Source organism: Sus scrofa, chromosome 6, assembly GCF_000003025.6.
Source record: "Sus scrofa isolate TJ Tabasco breed Duroc chromosome 6, Sscrofa11.1, whole genome shotgun sequence".
Lineage (NCBI taxonomy): Eukaryota > Metazoa > Chordata > Mammalia > Artiodactyla > Suidae > Sus > Sus scrofa.
Genome location: NC_010448.4, coordinates 36,596,840 through 36,618,840, shown reverse-complemented (window position 1 = coordinate 36,618,840; position 22,001 = coordinate 36,596,840). Strand labels below are relative to the sequence as shown.

At 47.7% G+C, this 22,001-nt stretch overlaps 1 protein-coding gene across 1 annotated transcript in view; it reads right to left on the bottom strand.

Moving 5' to 3' along the window:
- ABCC12 (ATP binding cassette subfamily C member 12) overlaps positions 1-22,001 on the bottom strand; it is a 93,400-nt gene that overhangs the window by 34,204 nt on the left and 37,195 nt on the right. The window contains exons 10-14 of the mRNA XM_021094234.1: positions 17,205-17,480; positions 12,846-12,917; positions 6,255-6,379; positions 2,819-2,891; positions 1,012-1,215 (exon numbers count right to left, since the gene is read on the bottom strand). Of these exons, the coding sequence (XP_020949893.1) occupies positions 1,012-1,215; positions 2,819-2,891; positions 6,255-6,379; positions 12,846-12,917; positions 17,205-17,480 (750 nt within the window). The remainder of the gene's footprint in view (positions 1-1,011; positions 1,216-2,818; positions 2,892-6,254; positions 6,380-12,845; positions 12,918-17,204; positions 17,481-22,001) is intronic.

Sequence of the window (22,001 nt, the reverse complement as noted above, 5' to 3'; positions counted from 1 at the left end):
CACAGAAGCCTAAAAAATGCTGGTGAGAGCATCCTATAGCCATGGCAACCTCACTGGCTGTAGGCTTCCACCCTCCCCCAGTTTGACTTACCCTTGCAAAGGCCCTGAGACCTGCCTCTTACCTATTGTTTAACATTTTCTGCACAGGTGGCAGGAGAGTCGAGAAGACAAGAATTCTACCCCCTCGGCTACAACTGACCTCTCATGACAGGCAAATCCTGTGGGCTCTCTCCTCTGGCAGGAGGTACGCCCTCAAGCACGTGCACGCACGCACACGCACGCATGCACTCCTCTGGGGACTCACTGTAGGACAGGGGGTAACCTGGCTCGTCTCAGGATAGAGAGGGTTTCTGGATTCCCGCCAGGCATTCAGAACCCTATTTGTGGGGCTGACACAGTGAGGATTGTCCCCATCCTGCCGAATCCTCAAGCTCATTCAGGGCAAGCTCGGTCAGTCCCTTTCCTGGGCAAGATTCGTGTTCCTAAGCCTGAGAGAGTGGCCCTGAGCAGGGAGGAGTTGCCAGCCTTAGCCCTGAAGTCATAGCCTCCAGTGCTTTCCCCTGAGGAGTGAAGCCAGGGACATCTAGACCCCTCATCAAGGGGTCCATCATCCCCTGCCATGCCCCTGCCCCCACATCCCTGGCCTCAGGCTTCTGAAGCCCTTGCGGGAGGGAAGGTTGGTCTGGTGCTTTTCCTGGTTTCCCATCTCCCCATCATCCGTGGCCCAGAGCTGGAGAAGGTGCCCCAGGTCCATCACACAGGGAGGGGGCCAGTTGCTCCTGGAGGAAAGGTCTTGGCCATACTGAGCCCAGAGGTGGGGCCATGGGGAGGACGAGCCCAGGGAGGGGCAGGCAGGGCTTCATGGAGGCCAGAATAGCCGGGGACCATCAGTGTCTCCTTCCCCAACCCTGTCCACCTGGGGACAGCAGGTTTAGGCAGAAGAGGGGATTCCTTGAGCACCAGGAGCCACAGCCACTGTGTGACCTCATGGGTCCCGCTGGTCCCCGTCACCTGCAGCTGGTGGGTCACCAGGACAATGGTCTTCCCCCTGAGCGCCTTCTTGATGCACTCCTCAAAGACGTGCTTCCCCACGTGTGCGTCCACAGCCGACAGGGGGTCATCCAGCAGGTAGATCTCGTGGTTCGAGTAGACAGCACGGGCCAGGCTGATCCTCTGCCTCTGCCCCCCAGAGAGGTTGAGGCCCCTCTCCCCGATCTGCAGACAGGGGCAAGGCTATCATACATCACTGGGCCCCATCCCCCACCCTGCTGTCTCTGGGGAACAGGAGCTTCCTGAAGTCTTTCGAGATTCTTTTGCAGACAGCTCATCACCATGGCCAAGCACCTCCACCCTTTATGGGAACCCCCGGCTGAACCAGGTACCCTGGGAAGTGGGAGGCTCTGCTTCGGCAAGAAGCCTGGTGGACAGTAGCAACTAGGAGAAAACTCCTTCCCATGTTGAGGAAGGGGTACCTGGCTCCCCACAACCCCATCCCAGGGCAATCCCATAGGACTGACCACTAACACCAAAGGGCACTGTTGATGAGCAGAAGGCTCTGGGCAAGTTGACAAGCAACCGGGAGGGAGAAGTGGCTGGGAGCAGAGGGACAAGAGGGCTTTCTGTTTGTGGATCCACACCCCACCCCGCTAAGCAACTCTAAGCTCCAGAAAGATGAGAGACATGACTGCCTCGTTCATCATTACATCCCTAAGGTCTGGACCACACCTGGCCATGCTCAGTAAGCATCTATTAAAAGGATGAGAAACCAAGGTTGCCTGCATCAGGTGATTTTATCCAACTGACCCCAAAGTGAGCCTCTAGGAGTTCAGCCAGGTGTTAGGCTGGGCACTGGGGGAGGACACACCAAGCCAGGCAAGAAGGTCCCCGGTCTACTGGGAGCTCACATCTTATTGGAGTGTGTGGTTAGTTATATGCATCATAGTGGCACAAAGAAGAGTTTAACACATGCCAACTGAGAAGCATAAACTTTGGGGCAAATTACTTCAGACGGTGGGACTCTGGAAAGCCTTCCTCAAGGGTGTGGATTTGGGGTTGGAACTCTGAAAGTTGTAAGTGGCAGGAGCAGAAGTCTAGAGCCTGGAAGGTGAGTGCACAGCGAGGTAGGCAGATAGGGGTGGGTGGAAGTCATCCCTAGCAGGGTAGCCAGGGCTGCAGTGGCTGTAGTGGCCATGTGCCAATGCGGTGGCTGTCATATTGAGGCACCAGTGGACAGTAGCAAAGTGCTCTGCACTGGGCTTTCTTCAGGATGCTTTCGCTCTCTGGCTTCCTGGGCAGACTATGCAAAAGATGCACCAGGAGACAGAAGGTGGCCTTGTGACTCCCCTGGGTCATCTGGGCTGGCAGGTTCAGCCTGGGCCCCAGCCAGCCCTTTAAAGGGACACCAGGGGGCGATGTTTGGAGATGATCCTGACGCTCCTGGGTGGGCAGAGCCAGCGAGGCAAGAAGGGGCCCTTAAGCCTCCAGGCTCAATGCGGTACCTCCCATCTCCATCTTTGGAGGACAGAGTGGAGGAAGCAGCTCTCACCAGAAACCTTTCCTGAGATGACAGGCAGATTGGGGGTGACCCCAAGAGTGACCATTGCTGAACCCAACTCAAGCAGGATTGGTACCACATCCACTGTGACATCATTCCAGAAAGGACCCAGGTGGAGAAGGCAACCTGACACACTTCCTGGGGATGTGGTCCTCCAGGGAGCCAGGATGAGGATGGAGCTGGCCCCTGCTGAGCATCAGCCCTTTGGACCTGGTGGTTGGGGTACTGTGCGCGGCTGTGGGCTGAGCTCCAGGCTCCACTCACCTCAGTCAGGTCTCCATAAGGGAGGCTGCTCAGGTCCTCCTGGAGGGCACAGACACGAACAGTGTGCTGGTACCTGGGGGTACAAGGCTAGAAGTCAGCACAGTGAGATGGACCCCACAACTTGGGGGGGGTGCCCCAGGATGCTCAAAGCGCATGGTGGTGTCAAGGGCAGGTGAGAAGGTGGCTAGTGGCTTTGTCTTTGATGTCCAAGGGCAGCTTCCCCTTGACCTCCACCCTTCCCACCTGATGCAGAGGTGACTCAGGAGGACCCGCCCCTCACAGATGTCCATCCATTCAAGAAAGATGAAATAAGTGCATGTGAAACCCCTGCAGGGAAAACTCATGGGAGTCAGAGCCAGAAGATCTGGAGGTCGCTGGAAGAGGCATCCCAAAGGACATGTGACCATGAATGGATGAGAAGAAGTGTGTGGGTGGCAGAAGCAGCAGAGGGCAGTGGTGGCTGTGAATAGGGGCTCTGAAATATGCTCCAGGGTGCTCCTCTGTCCACCAGCCCCACCCACTAGGCTGGGGGGACAGGATTCACAGCTGAGGTCGCAGAGGCACAGAGAAGGCTGCCGAGGGGGTGGAGAGGTCAAACAGGACAGGACCCCAGCTCCCTGGATCTCCCAGCCTCTCGGTTTTGTCCCTCAGCATCACCCTCTGTCCAGTTCTGGGGACCAGTGGGGAGTCTGGTAGACAAAGCTTCGACCAGCTCTCAGCACTCACACTGCTGGGGCCAGCACCTCATCCTACATAGGACAGCAGAGCCAGGGGGCCCCTGACCCACTGGACATAACCCCAGTCCTACTCTTTGAGGACTTCAGACACCAGGGATCCAGGAAAGTCAGTAGGTGAGTGGGTAGAAAATGGGAGATGATCAGGAAAGGCTTGCACATTCTCCTCCCTAGTTTTTCCACACTTCTATCCCACTCAGACAGCCCCCACTACAAACAATCTTCTCTGGGGCACTGCGGTACGCTGCACAGCTGCCTCGAGAACAGCTCCTGCTCTGAATTCCTGGGGTGCCTGGCAGCTATTCAGCCTTGTGCCCCATCCAATGAGCTGCAGAGCCCCAGGTTTCTGTTCCACTTGAAGGGCTGCCTGCCTCCATGGGGTTGATGGCTGATTGACAGCTGGAGTAATTGATCCAGTCACCACCACCATCATTGGGCTCCTCTCTTCTCCCTGCATGGTGATTGGCCAGCCTCACAGCTCAGGCTTTGCAAGACACACCTTCCTAAGAAAGGGCACCAGGAAGAGAGCCAGCTGACCGGTCACAGGTAACTACCCTGCAGGTGGCACCCCAGGCCCTAGCAGCAAAGCCCATGTATCGACTTCTGGGCTGGTATGCATGGTTAAGCCAGCAGCTTTGGAATCAGAGCAACCTGGGTTTAAATCCAACTGGGTGACCTTAGACAAGTAACTATACCTCTCTGATCTTCACTCTCCACTTTATACAGTTAGGTTAATAACTCTCACTGGGTTGTGAGAAGGAAGAGGGAACACATCTGTAAAGCCATGAGCACAGCGTCTGGTGTGTGCAAGTTCTCCATCTGGGGTACTTATAATTGATGCTATTACCTTTGCCAAGCTTCGACCATAAGGTTCAGCTGCTCAGCACATCTTCAGCCCTGGCCACCTCCACCTCTACCTTAAACTTCCTCCCCTCCTTCTTCCTGTGGCCCTTTGAGCCTCAGTGTCCACTCTAGGAGCAAAACCTCTGCTAGAGATGCCACATACAAAGGGTGCTCCATCCATGCTTCAAGGCCCAAGTCAAGCACCACCCTCTCTTCCCTCTTGTGATCGCTGCTGCCTCTGAACAGCCTGGCACAGTCTCTGCCCTTGGCAGGTTCCTCCTTGGCCCATTGTCATTTCTGTGCATCTCTTAACAAGCCCTTCCTGACTTGAGCACCTCAAGGGTGCATCTGAGCCACTCCGGTATCCCCCATGGTCCTGCACAGTCCTATGTAGAGCAGCTATTTGGTAAATATTTACTCTCTGACATACTGATAAAGACAAAACTCCCTCTCTCTTCTCTGGAAAGAGAAGCCATTCTAGGTGGAGCTGGGGGGAGGCACAGGCAAGCCAGGAGGTGCTGAGCAGAGCAATTCCACTGATGCCAAGGACTCCCGGGCTGAGCCTCCGGACCACAGGATGGCATGGCCGGGAACAAGGAGGGGAAGTAACATATCCCTTGCTGGGAAACCACATGCTGCCCAATGCCGGCCAGTAAGGACAGAGTTCGTGGGTTCAGACAATAAGATGTGAAACTCCAGACCACAGTTGAAGAGCTGACAGCCAGATTTGTAAAACCAACTCCCCCTGTCTTTACTTCAGCATTGTGGCACTTGAGGAGGCTCCAGGGTGACCCAAATATTGGATGGCTCCTGGGTGACCCCAATGTTGGGAGGCTCCGAGTGTTGGATGGCTCCAGTGGAGGAAATCAGGCTTGCCTGGAGTTCAAGACTGACTCTGGCAGGGTGACCTCAATATTGGATGGCTCCTGGGTGACCCCAATGTTGGGAGGCTCCAGTGTTGGATGGCTCCAATGGAGGAAATCAGGCTGGCCTGGAGTTCAAGACTGACTCTTGCATTTAATAGCTTTGACCTTTGGCAGATCCATTCTCCCCTCTGGGCCTCAACCTCTTCATCTGTAAGATGGGGACATGATGCCAAGATCTCCCTAAATAGGTGGCTGTGGGGACTCTAGGGAGCACATGGACATGGCAGCACAGCACACTCAGCAAAGAACCTTAGGAAACCATTTCCAGAGCTTAACTCTAATGGCCCAAAGTGTAGTCCAAAATTATGACTTGAACTTTGTTTTTATTTCCTTGGATCATTTTGAGGACATCAACTGTGCTATATCCCAATAGCTCTGGTGTCAATTCATAATTTCAGGGCTGATTGATTGCATACCTGCTGCTCACAATTTCCAGCAAGGTTCTGGTTCCTTGGCTGAAAGCAAAATTGCCAGATTTAGAGTTTTCTTGTGGCACATCGGGTTAAGGGTCCAGCATCATCACTGCAGCAACTCGGGTCGCTGCTATGGCATGGGTTCAACGCCTGGCCTGGGAACTTCCACATACTGCAGGCACAGCCGAAAAAAAAAAAAAAAAAAAACCTGCTAGATTCCGCTTTCTCTAGTCAGACACCATATGCACTGTTGCAAAGAACCTCAGAACATACATTCCTCTGCACCGGGACTGAGTGCCGGTTCCATCCATTTCTAAGAGTGCGATCACGGGTCTGCAGAAGGCACCTCTCCTGAACTCTTGGATCAGGAAGAGAAAAACCAGCACCCATCTGGATCTGATGAATGTTTAATCCAAACTCATTAAAGAAACTCATTTAGCCGTCACTGCCAACGACACCAGCATCTGTAGCCGAGTATACCACGCGCTAAAGCAGTTCACGCTTTCAAAGTTAATATTACCTTTGGTGATCATACTTTTCTCCAAATAATATGTTCTCTCTCACATTTCCGTGAAAGATCCATGCTTGCTGGGAAACATAGGCCAGGGTCCCGTTGACGGCCACAATCCCTTGTTGTAACTGCATCTGGAGCAACAACACCAGAGAACCTTCAGGAGCCAGACGCTGCCGACTTCTCCTCGGAGGCCCCTTGCCACCTACTTATTCCGTGAGCACTAATTCTGAAGGTGCATGAGAGTGATAAGACACCTTGCCATACACTACAAAGCCCACCTGTGCAGACCAAGGGTCTCGAAGTCAAACATCTGCAAGAAGCCAGGTGGGAATGTTCAGAAGGGGCAGTAGTGAGCCTTGTGCACTGGAGAGCGCAGCCTGCAGGGCTGCCGCCAGACATGCACCTTGAGGCAGCCGGGACAAGAGGGCCTCTGAGCAGACCCATCACAGAGGCACCCTCTTCCTGCAGGTGCACTGGCTGGACCCAGCCCTCCTCAATCAGGCCCCCAGGGAGAGGGCATATCCTGCGCTGCTGGGAATAGTGGCCCTGGCGTGTCCCATCCTAAGGAAGCAGCCTCGACTCTGTTGCACAGTTGGTGCTAAGCAAGGCTAGGAGCCTGGTATGGCCAGAGTTTCTGATTTTTCAAGAAGAGTAGAATGTCTAGTTTCATGTGGAACCTCTAAACTTTTAAAACATTGAGGAAATACATTAAGAAACATGCATGGGGGAGTTCCCATTGTGGCTCAGTGGTAATGAACCCGGCCAGTATCCATGAGGACGTGGGCTTGATCCCTAGCCTCACCCAGTGGGTTAAAGGATCTGGCATTGTGGTATAGGCCAGCAGCTATAGCTCCGACTTGACCCCTAGTTTGGGAACTTCCATATGCCACTGGTGTGGCCCTAAAAAGACAGAAAGAAAGACAGAAAGGAAGGAGGGAGGGAGGGAGGAAGAGACATGCATGGGCTCCAGTCTGTGACTGTGAGTACACAAGTTCATTTTAAATGGCCACTCATGGGGTGTTGCCACTGTGGAACAGTGGGTAATGATCAAGCTTGTCTCTGTGGTGTTGCCAGTTTGATCCCTGGCCCAGAGCAATGGGTTAAGGATCTAGTGTTGATGGATAGGTTGTAGCTGCAGCTCAGATTCGATCCCTGGCCTGGCCACTTCCATACTCTGAGAGCGCAGCCAAAATACATGACAACAACAACGAAAAAGGCCCCTCATGGTGAGCCTCCGTGGATAGAGGGGGAAGCTAGTAGTGATACTATGTTTGTCGCTTTTGTGAGGGGGATGTGTGAGGCCAGCTGTGGTGCCCAGGACTGGGGCATGTTGGTCAGTGGCAGTGTGTCGGGGGACAGGGGAGGAGGATAGCCAAGACAGCCAAGCGACGTGACTGCATTTCTCCTCAGGAATGGTCCAAGAGATAGAGAACGGGAGACTTGGAGAAGAAGGAATAACACCATTATTAATAATAATAACAGCTGAATGTATAGGGCATATACCAAGTACTGTGCTAGGTGCATGTACAATGCTGATGACTGTGGCCGGTGCTGGGACTTGCCCTATAACCTCTATTACATATGTAATCTCATTGAATCCTCATCACAAGCATCCCCATCCCCGTTTTACGGATGAGCACACCAGAGCTCAGAGAGGTTAAGTTACTTGTCCCAGGCTAAACAGTGAGCTGGAGGCTGAGACAGCCGGTGAACCCAGGCAGTCCAGACCCTTCTTCCTTCACCACCCTGCCACCCTGCCTCCTCAGTGACAAAGTGAGGGGCCTGATCCCACCACTGTCACGTGGGAGACAAATTCTCTTTTCTCAGGGGTGTTCCAAAGGAGCAGACCAAAGGGCAGAAGTTAAAAGGAGGCTCATTACTCTCCCATATACATCGATGTCAGGCCTCTCCAAAGAGGCAACAGGGCTGAGAAAATAAGCTCCCCATCACCGGAGGCATCTGAGCAGAGGCTGGCTCATCTCTTACAGGATGCAGGGGAGAGGATTCATTCTATCAGATAGCGAATTGGGCTGGGTCACCTGTAATACGCTTGCTGACTCCAGGGTTGTCACAGAGATACACACGCAGAATCCCAGAGCACAAATGACCACAGAGGCTCACCTGATTCAGCCTCACCTCCACCTTCAGGCAGGGAAAATACTGTCACTCTTTCTACAAGTGAGTCGACTGAGGCCACAAGAAGTCCCCTGGTCTGGTTAGGCTCTCCTGAGCCTAGCAGACCCCTCTCCCTACTAAAGGCAAGGGCAACCCCAGATGTCCAAACTTCTCTGTAGGAACACAGAGTGGGGAGAAAGAGGATTTAACATTTTTTCACCCAGAGTATTTCTCATTCTTTTGGGATGAGAAGGCTTGGCAACTGTGAACAATTCATGTACTTGCAGGTACAATAAATGGCCCAGCCATTTCCCTGGGGTCCAGTGGCTGGAGGAAGCCAACAAGAAGCTTGAGGTCTCTCTTCCTACCACGTGGTATGCTCTGTTCATGCCTCCATCCAGCTCCTCCTGCATCACAGGGCAGACACTGGGGAATGAGACAGACCTAAAGTCACTGTGAGTTGCAGGCTCCTGGGTTCTTCCTGCCAAGGCACCTGGCTGGCCTTTCTCATCAGCACAGCCCAAGCAAGTCCTGGGGAAACCATGGATTTAATGACCTGTCTCTTCCTTTGACCAAGATGGAGCTCCAGGCAAGGAAGTGATCACTGTTTAGCTCATGTCCTCAGGCAGCAAACCTGAGTGTACACGGAGCTGCTGAGTGTGTTGGCCGACTGAGAATCACTGCTAATGAAGGCTAGATACTATAAAACTCCTAGAGGAGAACATAGGCAGAACACTCTCTGACATAAATCACAGCAGTACATTTTTTGATCCATTTCCTGGAGTAATGAAAATTAAAACCATTAAAACTGGCGCTTCTGACATGGCTCAATAGATTAAGAACCCAACGTCTCTGTGAGGACGGGGTTTGATCACTGGCCTGGCTCAGTGGGTTAAGGATCCGAGGTTGCCGCAAGCTGTGGCATAGGTCACAGATGTGGCTTGGATCTGGTGTTGCTGTGGCTATACCGTAGGCCTGCAGCTGCAGCTCCTATCTGACCTCAAGCCCAGGAACTTCCATATGCCACAGATGCGGCTGAAAAAAAGGAAGAAAGAAAGAAAGAATGAGAGGGAGGGGGGAAGAATGAAAATAAAAACAAAAATAAACAAATGGAACCGAACTAAACTTAAAAGCCTCTGGACCACAGAGGAAACCTTTTTTTTTTTTTTTTGTCTTTTTGTCTTTTTGCCATTTCTAGAGCCACTTCTGCAGCATATGGAGGTTCCCAGGCTAGGGGTCTAATCGGAGCTGTAGCCACCGGCCTATGCCACAGCCACAGCAACGCAGGATCCGAGACGCATCTGCAACCTACACCACAGCTCACGGCAACGCTGGATCCTTAACCCACTGAGCAAGGCCAGGGATCAAACCCGCAACCTCATGGTTCCTAGTCGGATTTGTTAACCACTGAGCCACAACGGAAACTCCAGGAAACCATTTTTTTTAAAAAGGAAAAGACAACCCAAAGAATGGGAGAAAAACTATAAATGAAGAAACTGACCAATGTTTTAATCTCCAAAATATATGTTATACAAAATAGATAAGCATCAGAAAAGCAAACTACCCAATTTAAAAATGGTCAGAAGATCTGAACAGACATTTCTCCAAAGACACAGACAGATGGCCAAAAAGCACATGAAAAGATGCTCAGCATCACTAATTATTAGAGAAAGGCAAGTCAAAGCTACCATGAGGTATCACCTCACACCAGTCAAAATGGTCATTATCAAAAAGTCTACAAACAATAAATGTTAGAGAGAGTATGAGAAAAGGGAACTCTCCTATACTGTTTGCGGGAATGTAAATTGGCACAGCCACTATGATAGAGCACAATATAGAGGCTCCTTTAGAAACTAAACATACAACTGCCATATGATCCAGGAATCCTACTTCTGCGTATATATCCAGAGGAAATCATAATTTAAAAAGATACATGCACCCCAATGTTCATTGAACCACTACCTACAATAGACAAAACACGGAAGCAACCTAGATGCCCATAAAAAGAGGAGTGGATAAAGAAGATGTGGTACAACCCAGTCCTGGCCACAGCCTGGGAGGACGCGGGAGCCTAAGTCTTAATTAGGTGCCTTTGCCTACACAGAACAGCAGAGTGCCTGCCTGGAGGGCTTCTGGAATGTATACATGTATACAATGAAATATTACTCAGCCACAAAAAGAATGAAATAATGCCATTTGCAGCAACATAGATGGACCTAGAGATTATCCTATCAAGTCAAGTCAGAGAGAAAGACAAATATCACATATCCCTTGCATGTGGAATCTAACAAAAATGATACAAAAGAACTTATTTATCAAACAGAGACAAACTCACAGATTTTGAAATCAAAGTTAAGATTACCAAAGGGGATACCATGGGGGAAAGATACAAACTAAGAAGGTGGGATTTTCATAGACACACAACTATGTATAAAACTGGTAACTTTGATTTGCATTTCTCTTATAATCAGCGATGTTGAGCATTTTTTCATGTGTTTGTTGGCCATCTGTATATCTTCTTTGGAGAAATGTCTATTCAGGTCTTTTGCCCATTTTTCCATTGATTGATTGGCTTTTTTGCTGTTGAGTTGTATAAGTTGCTTATATATTCTAGAGATTAAGCCCTTGTCCATTGCATCATTTGAAACTATTTTCTCCCATTCTGTAAGTTGTCTTTTTGTTTTCTTTTTGGTTTCCTTTGCTGTGCAAAAGCTTTTCAGTTTGATGAGGTCCCATGGGTTTATTTTTGCTCTAATTTCTATTGCTTTGGGAGACTGACCTAAGAAAATATTCATGATGTGGATGTCAGAGAGTGTTTTGCCTATGTTTTCTTCTAGGAGTTTGATGGTGTCCTGTCGTATATTGAAGTCTTTCAGCCATTTGGAGTTTATTTTTGTGCATGGTGTGAGGGTGTGTTCTAGTTTCATTGCTTTGCATGTTGCTGTCCAGGTTTCCCAGCAATGCTTGCTGAATAGACTTTCCTTTTCCCATTTTATGTTCTTGCCTCTCTTGTGAAAGATTAATTGACCATAGGTGTCAGGGTTTATTTCCGGATTCTCTATTCATTGGTTTGTCTGTCTGTTTTGATACCAGTACCACACTGTTTTGATGACTGTGGCTTTGCAGTATTTCTTGAAGTCTGGGAGAGTGATGCCTCCTGCTTGGTTTTTGTTTCTCAGGATTGCTTTGGCGATTCTGGGTCTTTTGTGGTTCCATATAAATGTTTGGATTGTTTGTTCTAGTTCTGTGAAAAATGTCATGGGTAATTTGATAGGGATTGCATTGAATCTGTAGATCGCTGATTATAAGAGAAATGCAAATCAAAACTACCATGAGATACCACCTCACACCAGTCAGAATGGCCATCATTAATAAATCGACAAATAACAAGTGCTAGAGGGGCTGTGGAGAAAAGGGAACCCTCCTGCACTGTTGGTGGGAATGTAAACTGGTACAGCCACTATGGAGAACAGTTTGGAGATACCTTAGAAATCTATACATAGACCTTCCATATGACCCTGCAATCCCACTCTTGGGCATCTATCCGGACAAAGCTCTACTTAAAAGGGACACATGCACCCGCATGTTCATTGCAGCACTATTCACAATAGCCAGGACATGGAAACAATCCAAATGTCCATCGACAGATGATTGGATTCGGAAGATGTGGTATATATACACAATGGAATACTACTCAGCCATAAAAAAGGATGACATCATGCCATTTGCAGCAACATGGATGGAACTAGAGAATCTCATCCTGAGTGAAATGAGCCAGAAAGACAAAGACAAATACCATATGATATCACTTATAACTGGAATCTAATATCCAGCACAAATGAACATCTCCTCAGAAAAGAAAATCATGGACTTGGAGAAGAGACTTGTGATTGCCTGATGGGAGGGGGAGGGAGTGGGAGGGATCGGGAGCTTGGGCTTATCAGACACAACCTAGAATAGATTTACAAGGAGATCCTGCTGAATAGCATTGAGAACTATGTCTAGATACTCATGTCGCAACAGAAGAAAGGGTGGGGGAAAAAACTGTAACTGCAATGTGTACATCTAAGGATAACCTGACCCCCTTGCTGTACAGTGGGAAAATAAAAAAAAATAAAAAATTTAAAAAAAATAAAATAAAAGCAAAAAAAAAATTAAAATAAAATAAAATAAAAGCAAAAAAAAAAAACAAAACTGGTAACTAACAAGGACCTACTGGAGAGTACAGGGAGGTCTATCAGTGTTTTGTAATAAGCTATTTGGGAAAAAAGAATGGATATATGTACATGTATAACTGATTCACTTTGCTATAATTGTGAAGCTAATACAACATGGTGAATCAACTATACCCCATAAAATCGAGAAAACAACAACAACAAAAAAAACCTATGACCCGGTGCCCAGGACCCCAAACACAGCAGGAAGGGAGCCACCCCCTTTTCCATTTGGGTCCATCTCCGCAGTGCTCAGCACACAGCATACCTGTCCCAGGAGAGCTGCGATGAGGGAGCTCTTCCCACTTCCAACGTTCCCGCAGATTCCCAAGACCTTCCCCTGCGAGGAGCAGAAAAAAGACACAGTCACCCTCCCAAACTGTGGTGGCCCAGCCAGGCACTGGGTCACTGCTGGCTCCATAACGTGGCAGCTGCAGCCTCACAACCCAGTCCTGGCCACAGCCTGGGAGGACGCGGGAGCCCAAGTCTTAATTAGGTGCCTTTGCCTGCACAGAACAGCAGAGTGCCTGGAGGGCTTCTGGAAATCATGAACAAGAGCTGATGCAAAGCAGCCTTGTGCTGGTCTGGGACCCACAGGCCCCAAACGTGAGGGTGAGGGTTGCCTTGTGCCCAGACTCCAGGAAAAGCAAATGTGATGGAAGTTCAAGACTGCACAGCCCAGAGGGACAGTGATATAGTTTTGAAGTGCAGAGGGTCGAGGGCTTTTTCAACGTCGTTTTAAAGCATCCTTTCACCCTTACAATTCAGTCTGAAATTACTGAGCAGTTATGCTGTTCTGACCTGTTGGGTTCATGGATTATTCTACAGCTGCGATTTGTCAATTCAACCAACCGATCGTTGTTAGAACCTGCTGTGTGCCGGGCCCGGTTCTGAACCCCAGTCATAGCACAGTGCAGCAGAGAATGCAACAAAGGTCAGTGCCTGCCCTCATGGAGCTTAAATTGTAGTTGGGGAAACAATAAAGATCAGTAAAATATGGAGTATGTCAAATACGTGCCATGGAAACAAATAAAGCAGGACAGAGATGGCGGCTGGGTGCCTCAATGGACAGGTGGATGCCTTTAGCTTGAGTTCTCCCAGAAAGAGGCCCCAAAGCAGGGAACTGAGTGAGGGCAGCTTGTCTGGGAGGAAACACTAGCTGGGAAGAGGGGGATGGTACAGGGGAGGGAAGGCAGACTTCCTTCCCTTGAGGGTGGACTGAAAGGTCAGCTCCCACAGGAGACAAATGGAGTTCAATCCTGCTTAGAAACTCAAGGAGTCCAGTATGGCTTTATCACCCCAATGGCTGAAGGAGTTGGGATAAATATGCAACCATGGGTGTTTGAGAGCTGCTGCCTCAGCTGTTGAGGGTGGTGGGGGAGGACCCTCAGTCCCGCAGATGCAGTCTGGCAATTTGGAGGATGGCCAGGACACACAGATGGGCCACTGACAGTACCTGCGACAGGTGGTGTTTGAGGAAGCCCCAGAGAATGCAAGGGACTGGGACTTGTAGAACTCTGGGGGGAGTCGCTGCTGGTGGATCAAGAGTCCCCGGGGAGACTCTGAGGTGGGGTGTTCAAGCAGTTATTGCAATGCTGGAACATCTAGATGCTAGTTGGAATGTCTAGATCATTCTCACTAAGACCTGCTCCCAGTGATCCCTTAGGACACAAATGCCAGCGTGGGGCCACCTGAACTAGACCAGAAAGGCCCAGCACCCGCCTGCCAGCCCCAGCATATGAGGTTTGCTGCCTGTCATCCCGCCTCCCTTGGCTCCATGGGAGCCATGTTTACTGAACACCAGGCACCATGCTAAGCACTGGGAATAAAGCAGTGACTGAGGCAGTCCTATTCTCTGCCTTAGTGTCAGTGGAGCTGCAGGAAGTAAAACTGATCTGTTTTAATCCCACTAAAAGGACTACCAGGAACAGGAACATTATGAAGACTTTGGGACAAAGAGACACAGGGATGGATCGAGGCTTCCGAGGCACTTGGCACTCCGTTGAGTCCTGCCTATTACCTGTGACCAGGTGTGTGCCTTCTAGATCCATCCTTGTCTTCAGCAGGAAATCCATGAGGCTGGCACCCCTGAGGCTCTGATCACTCCTTCGTTCATTCAGAAAATATTATTGGGAACCTACTCCGTGCCTGGTTCTGGGCTCAGTGCAAGGCCACCACTGTGAACAAGACAGATATGTGCCCTGACTTCAAGGAGGCTCTGGGGACTAACTATGGAAACACATGGATGCCCTGAATTTAGAACATTAAAGGGCAGCCCTTAAGCTGGACATGACTGTTAGAGGAAAAAGGCAAGAACATAGCTCACCTCCTGGGAACTTAAGATGGGCTTAGTATTTATGCGATGATGTCTCTTTCTGTCCTCATACCAACCTTGAGAAGCGGGTACTATTATTAAAATATACATGGAGCACAGAGTTCCCAGTGTGGCTCAGTGGGTTAAGGACCTGACATAGTGTCTGTGAGGATGCAGGTTCGATCCCTGGCCTCCCCCAGGGGGTTTAGGATCCGATGTTTCCACAAGCTGTGGTGTAGATTGCATATACAGCTCAGATCCAGTGTGGATGTGGCTGTGGCTGTGGCTGTGTTGTAGCCCAGCAGCTGCGGCTCCTATTTGACCCCCTCACCTGGGAACGTCCATATGCCACAGCTGAAGCCATAAGAAGAAAAAATAAATACCCATGGAGCAGGTAAAGAGACAGCCTTCAAGATGTCAGGCAATGTATTCAAGGTCATGCAGTTGATGAGTGGCTGGGGCTGGAACCCAGGTCTACCAGACTCGGAGGCATAGCCTTGATCCCTGCAACACTGCGCTGCCCGCCATGTCTTCCCCTTATTTCACACAACAGCGACCATGTCTTTGATGACAAGTCAGGAGTTACCAATGTCCTGAAAGAAGGAAAGTGACTGCAGAACTAAAAGGCAGCTTCTTTACAACACGAGAGCAGTTCACGGGGACCTCTCTGGAGCAGGCTGGATTGAAGTAATCCAGGTGCTGCACATCAGAGGTGATGCGAGAGCAAGTGGGCTGCATGCAGCAGGATTTAGCAGAGAGCAGAGCTCAACTGCGCTCAGCCGACCGAATATCATTTCCAATGAATTTGTGCAGACAGCCTTGTTAGCTCTAAGAGGTACCGCTCTACAGCAGCTATTGAGCTTAGCATCACATAATACATAAGAGCCTCTCCTGCTATAGTGCTCACATGGGGAAAGGGTGAGTCAGCAAGATAGGAGATTAAAATATTAGGCATCAGATTAATGCTAAGCCTCTGCAACAAAATCAACACTGCCACCCGGGGAACACTGTGGCCGAAGTCCCAGGGCAAGAAAACTATGCACAAGAGAAGGTCAAACATTCCCCCACAACAGAGCTTCTCTAAAGACCCCATCCCCCAATCCTGTGGGGAGGGGAGCAGCCACCTGACTCTGCCTGGCTGCCTTGCTGGGCTGCTTGTTGCTCTCATGCTGCTTTTCACGAGGGCAGTGCCATATGGTATTAAGGGCACTGACTCTGGGGCTGGGCGCCCTGGGTGTGAAGCCCTCTTCTACCACCCACGAGCTGCGTGACTTTGGTGAGTTATTTAACCTCCTTGTACCCCAGGTTCCCCAATCATAAAGTGGGATGGCTATAGACCTACCTCATAGGGTTAATGGAATTTTTAAATGAGTTCATTATGTGCCTGGTAAATGGAAAGTGTTCATAACTGTCAGCTATTATTGTCTATCATTGGATTCCAATGTGAGATTAAGAACGAATCTGAATACCATTTGATCCAGCAATTCCACTTCTGGGCATCTATCCAGAGAAAGCATGACACAAAAAGAAACATGTACTCTAATATTCACTGCAGCACTATATGCAATAGCCAAGACATGGAAACAACCTAAATGTCCATCGACAGATGAGTGGATAAAGATGATGTGGTACATATACACAATGGAATATTACTCAACCATTAAAAGGAAAGAAGTAACCTGGCATTTACAGCAACATGGATGGACCTAGAAATTATCATGCTAAGTGAAGTCACTCAGACAGTGAGACACCAACATCAAAAGCTATCACTTACATGTGGAATCTAAAAAAAAGACACAATGAACTTTGCAGAACAGATATTGACTCACAGACTTTGAAAAGCTTATGGTTTCCAAATGAGACAGGTTGCGGGGTTGGGGGGATACACGGAGGGTTTGGGATGGAAATGCTGTAAAATTTGGTTGTGATGATTGTTGTACATCTATAAATGTAATAAAATTCACTAAGTAATTTATAAAAAAGAACAAATCTGAAAAGATTTAGGAAAACTAGTCCATTTGAGTCTAGCCAGCTGAAACCAGATAACTACTCAACACGCAGCTGGCTTTCAACTCCTCCAGAGTTTGAAGGTCAGCTCTAATACAACCACTAAGACAATGGTGTTCTCCCAGCTTGAAGACACTCCTCCACCGTGGACATACATAGCTTTAAAACTGAGGGAGAAATCAGTCTGGTTAGAGGCATCCCACCACCACGTCCTGCACAAACTGAATTCTATTCAGCCTCGAGAAGGCCATGGCCATGCGACACAAGGAGAAGGGTGGAGGCCACACCTTTGGCACACATACCCACCTTTCTCACCACAAAGCTTATATTGTGCAGAACCGACTTGGGGCTGCCACATTGCTCCTCGGGGCCAGTGACTCCCTGGGCTGCTGGATTCATACTGTATGCCTCCGGCCTCTGTTTCTTGAGAAAATGCTTTTTTGGGTTCTGAACTTTCTTTAGGTCACTTTTCCTGCTGGCTTCTTGCTCCCAAGTCAAGGTGGCATTTGCTAAAAGCAAGACAGTATCTGGGTCTTCTGGTTGGGTGACGTAAGATGGGGGGCTTTTAGCTATGAGAATTTTCTAAGATTAAAGAAACAAAATTAACTGGGCAGACATCATCCATTTGCAAGAGTTATCCTAATATAGCTCTTAGTGATCCCAAAGCATAACCTTGGCAATTCTATCCAGGACACCCAGGATAGAAGATATTTCCCCAGGAGAAGCTGCAGCAAAAATAGTCTGTTAGCTCATCCCATCTAGGAGGGTTACCTCTTTAAGCACAAGGCCCATCTGGGTCACCCACATGGGAGAATGCTGATCCCAGCCACATCGTACCCTCATTTTACCCAAGATGGCCAGCTTTAGCTAATCTTTGGAAGGTAGGCTTCACTGCTTGGCACTAATGCTTGTGAAACCAAGGTCACATGCTCAGCTCTGCTGTGTCTCCTTCCTAGGTCCCCACTCAGCCCACTTCAACAAAGCACCTGCCAAATGCCAGATTCTGGGGTAAACAGTGGATATGGAAATATGAATACGGCATGGCTTCTTGTCCTTGAAGAGACTACAGTCCAAAGGGAGATGGGAACATGTACCCGTTGTTTCAGTGCAATATGTTGGGGACAAAGCCCTGTAACTGCCAGAGGTGGGACATTTGGCTCCCCCTCCTGGAAGCCCAAGGAATTAATGCCCGAGCTGAGTCTGTACTGTGCTGTATAGGCAACGATGAGGGAAGGGGGAGAGGAGGGGAGCCTTCTACAGAGGGCACAGCATGAGCCAAGGTGACGAAACAGGCAGTAGCATGGTTTGGGGGGGGGTGAGGGGTATGAACAAGAAATTCAGGATTATTGAGGCCCAGAGCTCAGGGTTAGGAAGAAGACAGGAAAGAAGGTGGAGACATAACTGAGGACTGGCGGATGGAGGGCTCAGGCTCAGCCCTGGAGGAGGAAGGGCGAGGATTTCAAGCAGGTTCATATTAGTGATCAGACCAATATTGTAACAGCTCAGGTAACAGGGCAATATGGATTCGAAAAGGACAGCACTGGAAAATGAGGATTGGTTCTTAAGTTACTGTAATAGTTCAGATGAAAGGGTATGAGACCTTGAATAAAGGTGATGACAGCAGGGACGACATGGAGGTGGAGACGTTGAAAATGCTGTCACTGTCCCTTTAGTCTATCTGATATCATCATGCAATTAATGTGAGGAGGTTGACTTCTGTGTTTTGTTCACAAAGTAATAACTCAACAGTGCCCCTTCTAACCCAGTCTTACAATCGGTGCCTCTTAAAATTGAAGGAATACAGTGATCAGGAAAAATCTGGATTGGTTGGATGTGGAGAAAAAAGGATACAAGCACGTAGGATGTTTAAAATGACATCCACATTTCAGGTTTGAGTGAAAAAAAAAAAAAAGATCATCCAATCAGTTCACAGTTGTCTAAACGTGCTCTTCTCAACTGCAAAGCCCTCCTTATTTTCCTTTCCTGCCTCAACTTCAAAACCACTTTATCTGGCCTTCCTGCACCTCACTTAGCTCCTTACTGTGTGTAGCTGTCCCCGGCGTACCTGATCCCCTATTAGACTGCAGGCTCTAAAGAATACCGACTCTAACATCTGCATTTGCCATAGTGCCTTGAACATAGAAAGCACACAGTAAATCTTTTTTAACTGAGGTATCGTTGATTAGTTGATTTACAATAGTATATATATTATATTAGTCTCATGTGTACAACATAGGGATTCAAAATTTTCATTGATTATACTCCATTTAAAGTTATTATAGGAGTTCCCGTCGTGGTGCAGCAGAAACGAATCTGACTAGGAACCATGGGGTTTCGGGTTTGATCCCTGGCCTCGCTCAGTGGGTTAAGGATCCAGCGTTGCCCTGAGCTGTGGTGTGGGGTCGTGGATGCAGCTTGGATCTGGCGTTGCTGTGGCTGTGGCGTGGGCTGGCAGCTATAGCTCCGGTTGGACCTCCAGCCTGGGAATCTCCATGTGCCATGGGTGTGGCCCTAAATAGACAAAAAAATAAAGAATAAAAAATAAAATTATTATAAAACATTGGCTATATTCCCTGTGCTGTACACAATATCCTTGTAGTCCATTTTGTACTTCTTAATGCTCTACCCCAATATTCTCCCTCCCTTTCTCCCTCTCCCCAGTGGTACCCACTAGTTTGTTCTCTATATCCGTGAGTCTGCCTCTTTTTTGTTTTATTTGGGGGGGGGTGTTTTTTTTTAGATTCCGTATATAAATGATATCATGTGGTATTTGTCTTTCTCTGCTTCACTTATTTCACTTAGCATAGGCCCTCCAAGTCCATCCATGTTGCTGCAAACAGCAAATTTTCATTTTCATTCTTTTGGTGGCCGAGTAGTATTCCATTGTACTTATGTATCACATCTTTCTCCATCCATCTGTTGATGGACACTTAGATTGTGTCCATATCTTGGCTTTTGTAAATAACGCTACTATGAACATTGGGGTACATGTATCTTTTCAAATTAGTATTTCACTTTCTTTGAAATATATACCCCAGGATGGAATTACTGGGTCATATGGTTGTTCTATTTTTAGTTTTCGGAGGAAGCTTTACTCTGTTGTTTTCCATAACGACTGCATAAATTTACCTGCCCACCAAAAGTGTACAAGAGTTCTCTTTTCCCACCTTTGTTATTTGTGTTCTTTTTGATAATAGCCATTCTGGCAGGTGTGAGGTAATATCTCATTCTGGTTTTGATTTTCTTTTCACTGATGATTAGGGATGTCGATCATCTGTTCAAGTACTCTTGACCATGTGCATTTCCTCTTTGGAAAAATGTCTATTCAGTTATGCCCATTTTTTAATTGGAGTGTTTGGCTTTCTGATGTGGAGTTGTATGAGATGTTTATAAATGTTGGATATTAACCCCTTAGTGATCATATCATTTGCAAATATTTTCTCCCACTTGATAGGTTGTCTTTTCATTCTGTCAGTGGTTTCCTTTGCTGTGCTATTGCCAATTTCTTCCTTTATATCTGTTAATGGTTTTTGTTATTGTTGTTGTTGTTTTTGCTTTTTAGGGACACACTTGAGGCATATGGAGGTTCCCAGGTCAAATTCCTAAGGGTCAAATCAGAGCTATAGCTGCTGGCCTATGCCATAGCCATGGAAACGTAGGATCTGAGCTGCATCTACAACCTATACCTTAGCACATGGCAATACCAGATCCTTAACCCACTGAGCAAGGCCAGGGATTGAACCTGTGTCCTCATGGATGAAATCAGTTTCATTAACTGCTGACCCATGATGAGAACTCCAAAAAGAACCCATGCCTTTTTTTTTTTTTTTTTGCTTCTTAGGGCCGCACCTGCGGCATATGGAGGCTCCCAGGCTAGGGGTATAATCAGAGTGACAGCCAGCTGCTGGCCTATTCCACAGCCACAGCAACTTGGGATCTGAGCCTCACCTGCAAACTACACTACAGCTCATGGCAAGGCAATGCCAGATTCTTAAGCCACTGAGTGAGGCTAGGGATTGAACCCGCATCCTCACAGATCATAGTCCAGTTCGCTAACCGCTGATCCATGAGGGGAACTCCCTTCCTTGTCTCTTATAACAGTCTTTGTTTTAAAGACTATTTTTTCTAACATAAGTACTGCTACCCCAGTTTCTTTTGATCTGCATCTGCATGAAATGCCTTTTTTCATCCCCTAATTTTCAGCCTCTGTGTGTCTTTGATCTGAAGTGAGTCTCTTGCAAGTAGCATGTCTATGGGTTTTGTTCTCATACCTATTTGGCCACTCTGTGTCTTTTGGTTGGAGTAGTTAGTCCATTTACATTTAAAGTAATTATGGATAGTTATGTACTTATTGCAATTTTGTAATTGTTTGGGAGGGTTTCTTTGTAGTTCTTTTTTGTTCTTCATTTGCTCTCTTCCTTTGTTATCTGAAAACTATCTTTAGTATTATGTTTGGATTCTTTTCTCTTCTGTGTGTGTACCTATTATAGATGTTTGATTTGTGGTTATCATGAGGTTTATATATAGCAATCTATATATGTATAGATGATTAAGTTGCTGATCTCTTAATTTCAAATGCATTTTAACAACCCTGCATTTACTCTCCTTCCCTTACGAGTACTGTTTTTGAAATCATATTTTACATCTATTTGTTCCATTATCACTTAACTTTTTACTGTGGATATAGATGATTTTACTACTTTTATCTTGTAACTTTCCTATTAACTTCATACATATTAGATTTACTGCCTTTACTGTATTTTTGCCCTTACCAGTGAGCTTTTTCCTTCTGTAATTTTCATGTTTCTAGTTGTGGTGTTTTATTTCTAGCTTAGAGAAGCCCTTTTAACATTTCTTTTAAAGCTGGTTTGATGGTTCTGAACTCTTTTAGCTTTTGCTTGTCTGTAACATTTTTGATCTCTCCATCAAATCCGAATGAGAACCTTGCTGTGTAGAGTATTCTTGGTTGTAAATTTTTCCCCTTTCATCATTTTAAATATATGTGTCTCTCCCTTTTGGCCTACAGAGTTTCTGCTGAAAAGTCATCTGATAGCCTTATGGCAGTTCCCTTGTAGGTAACTTGTTGCTTTCCCCTTGCTGCTT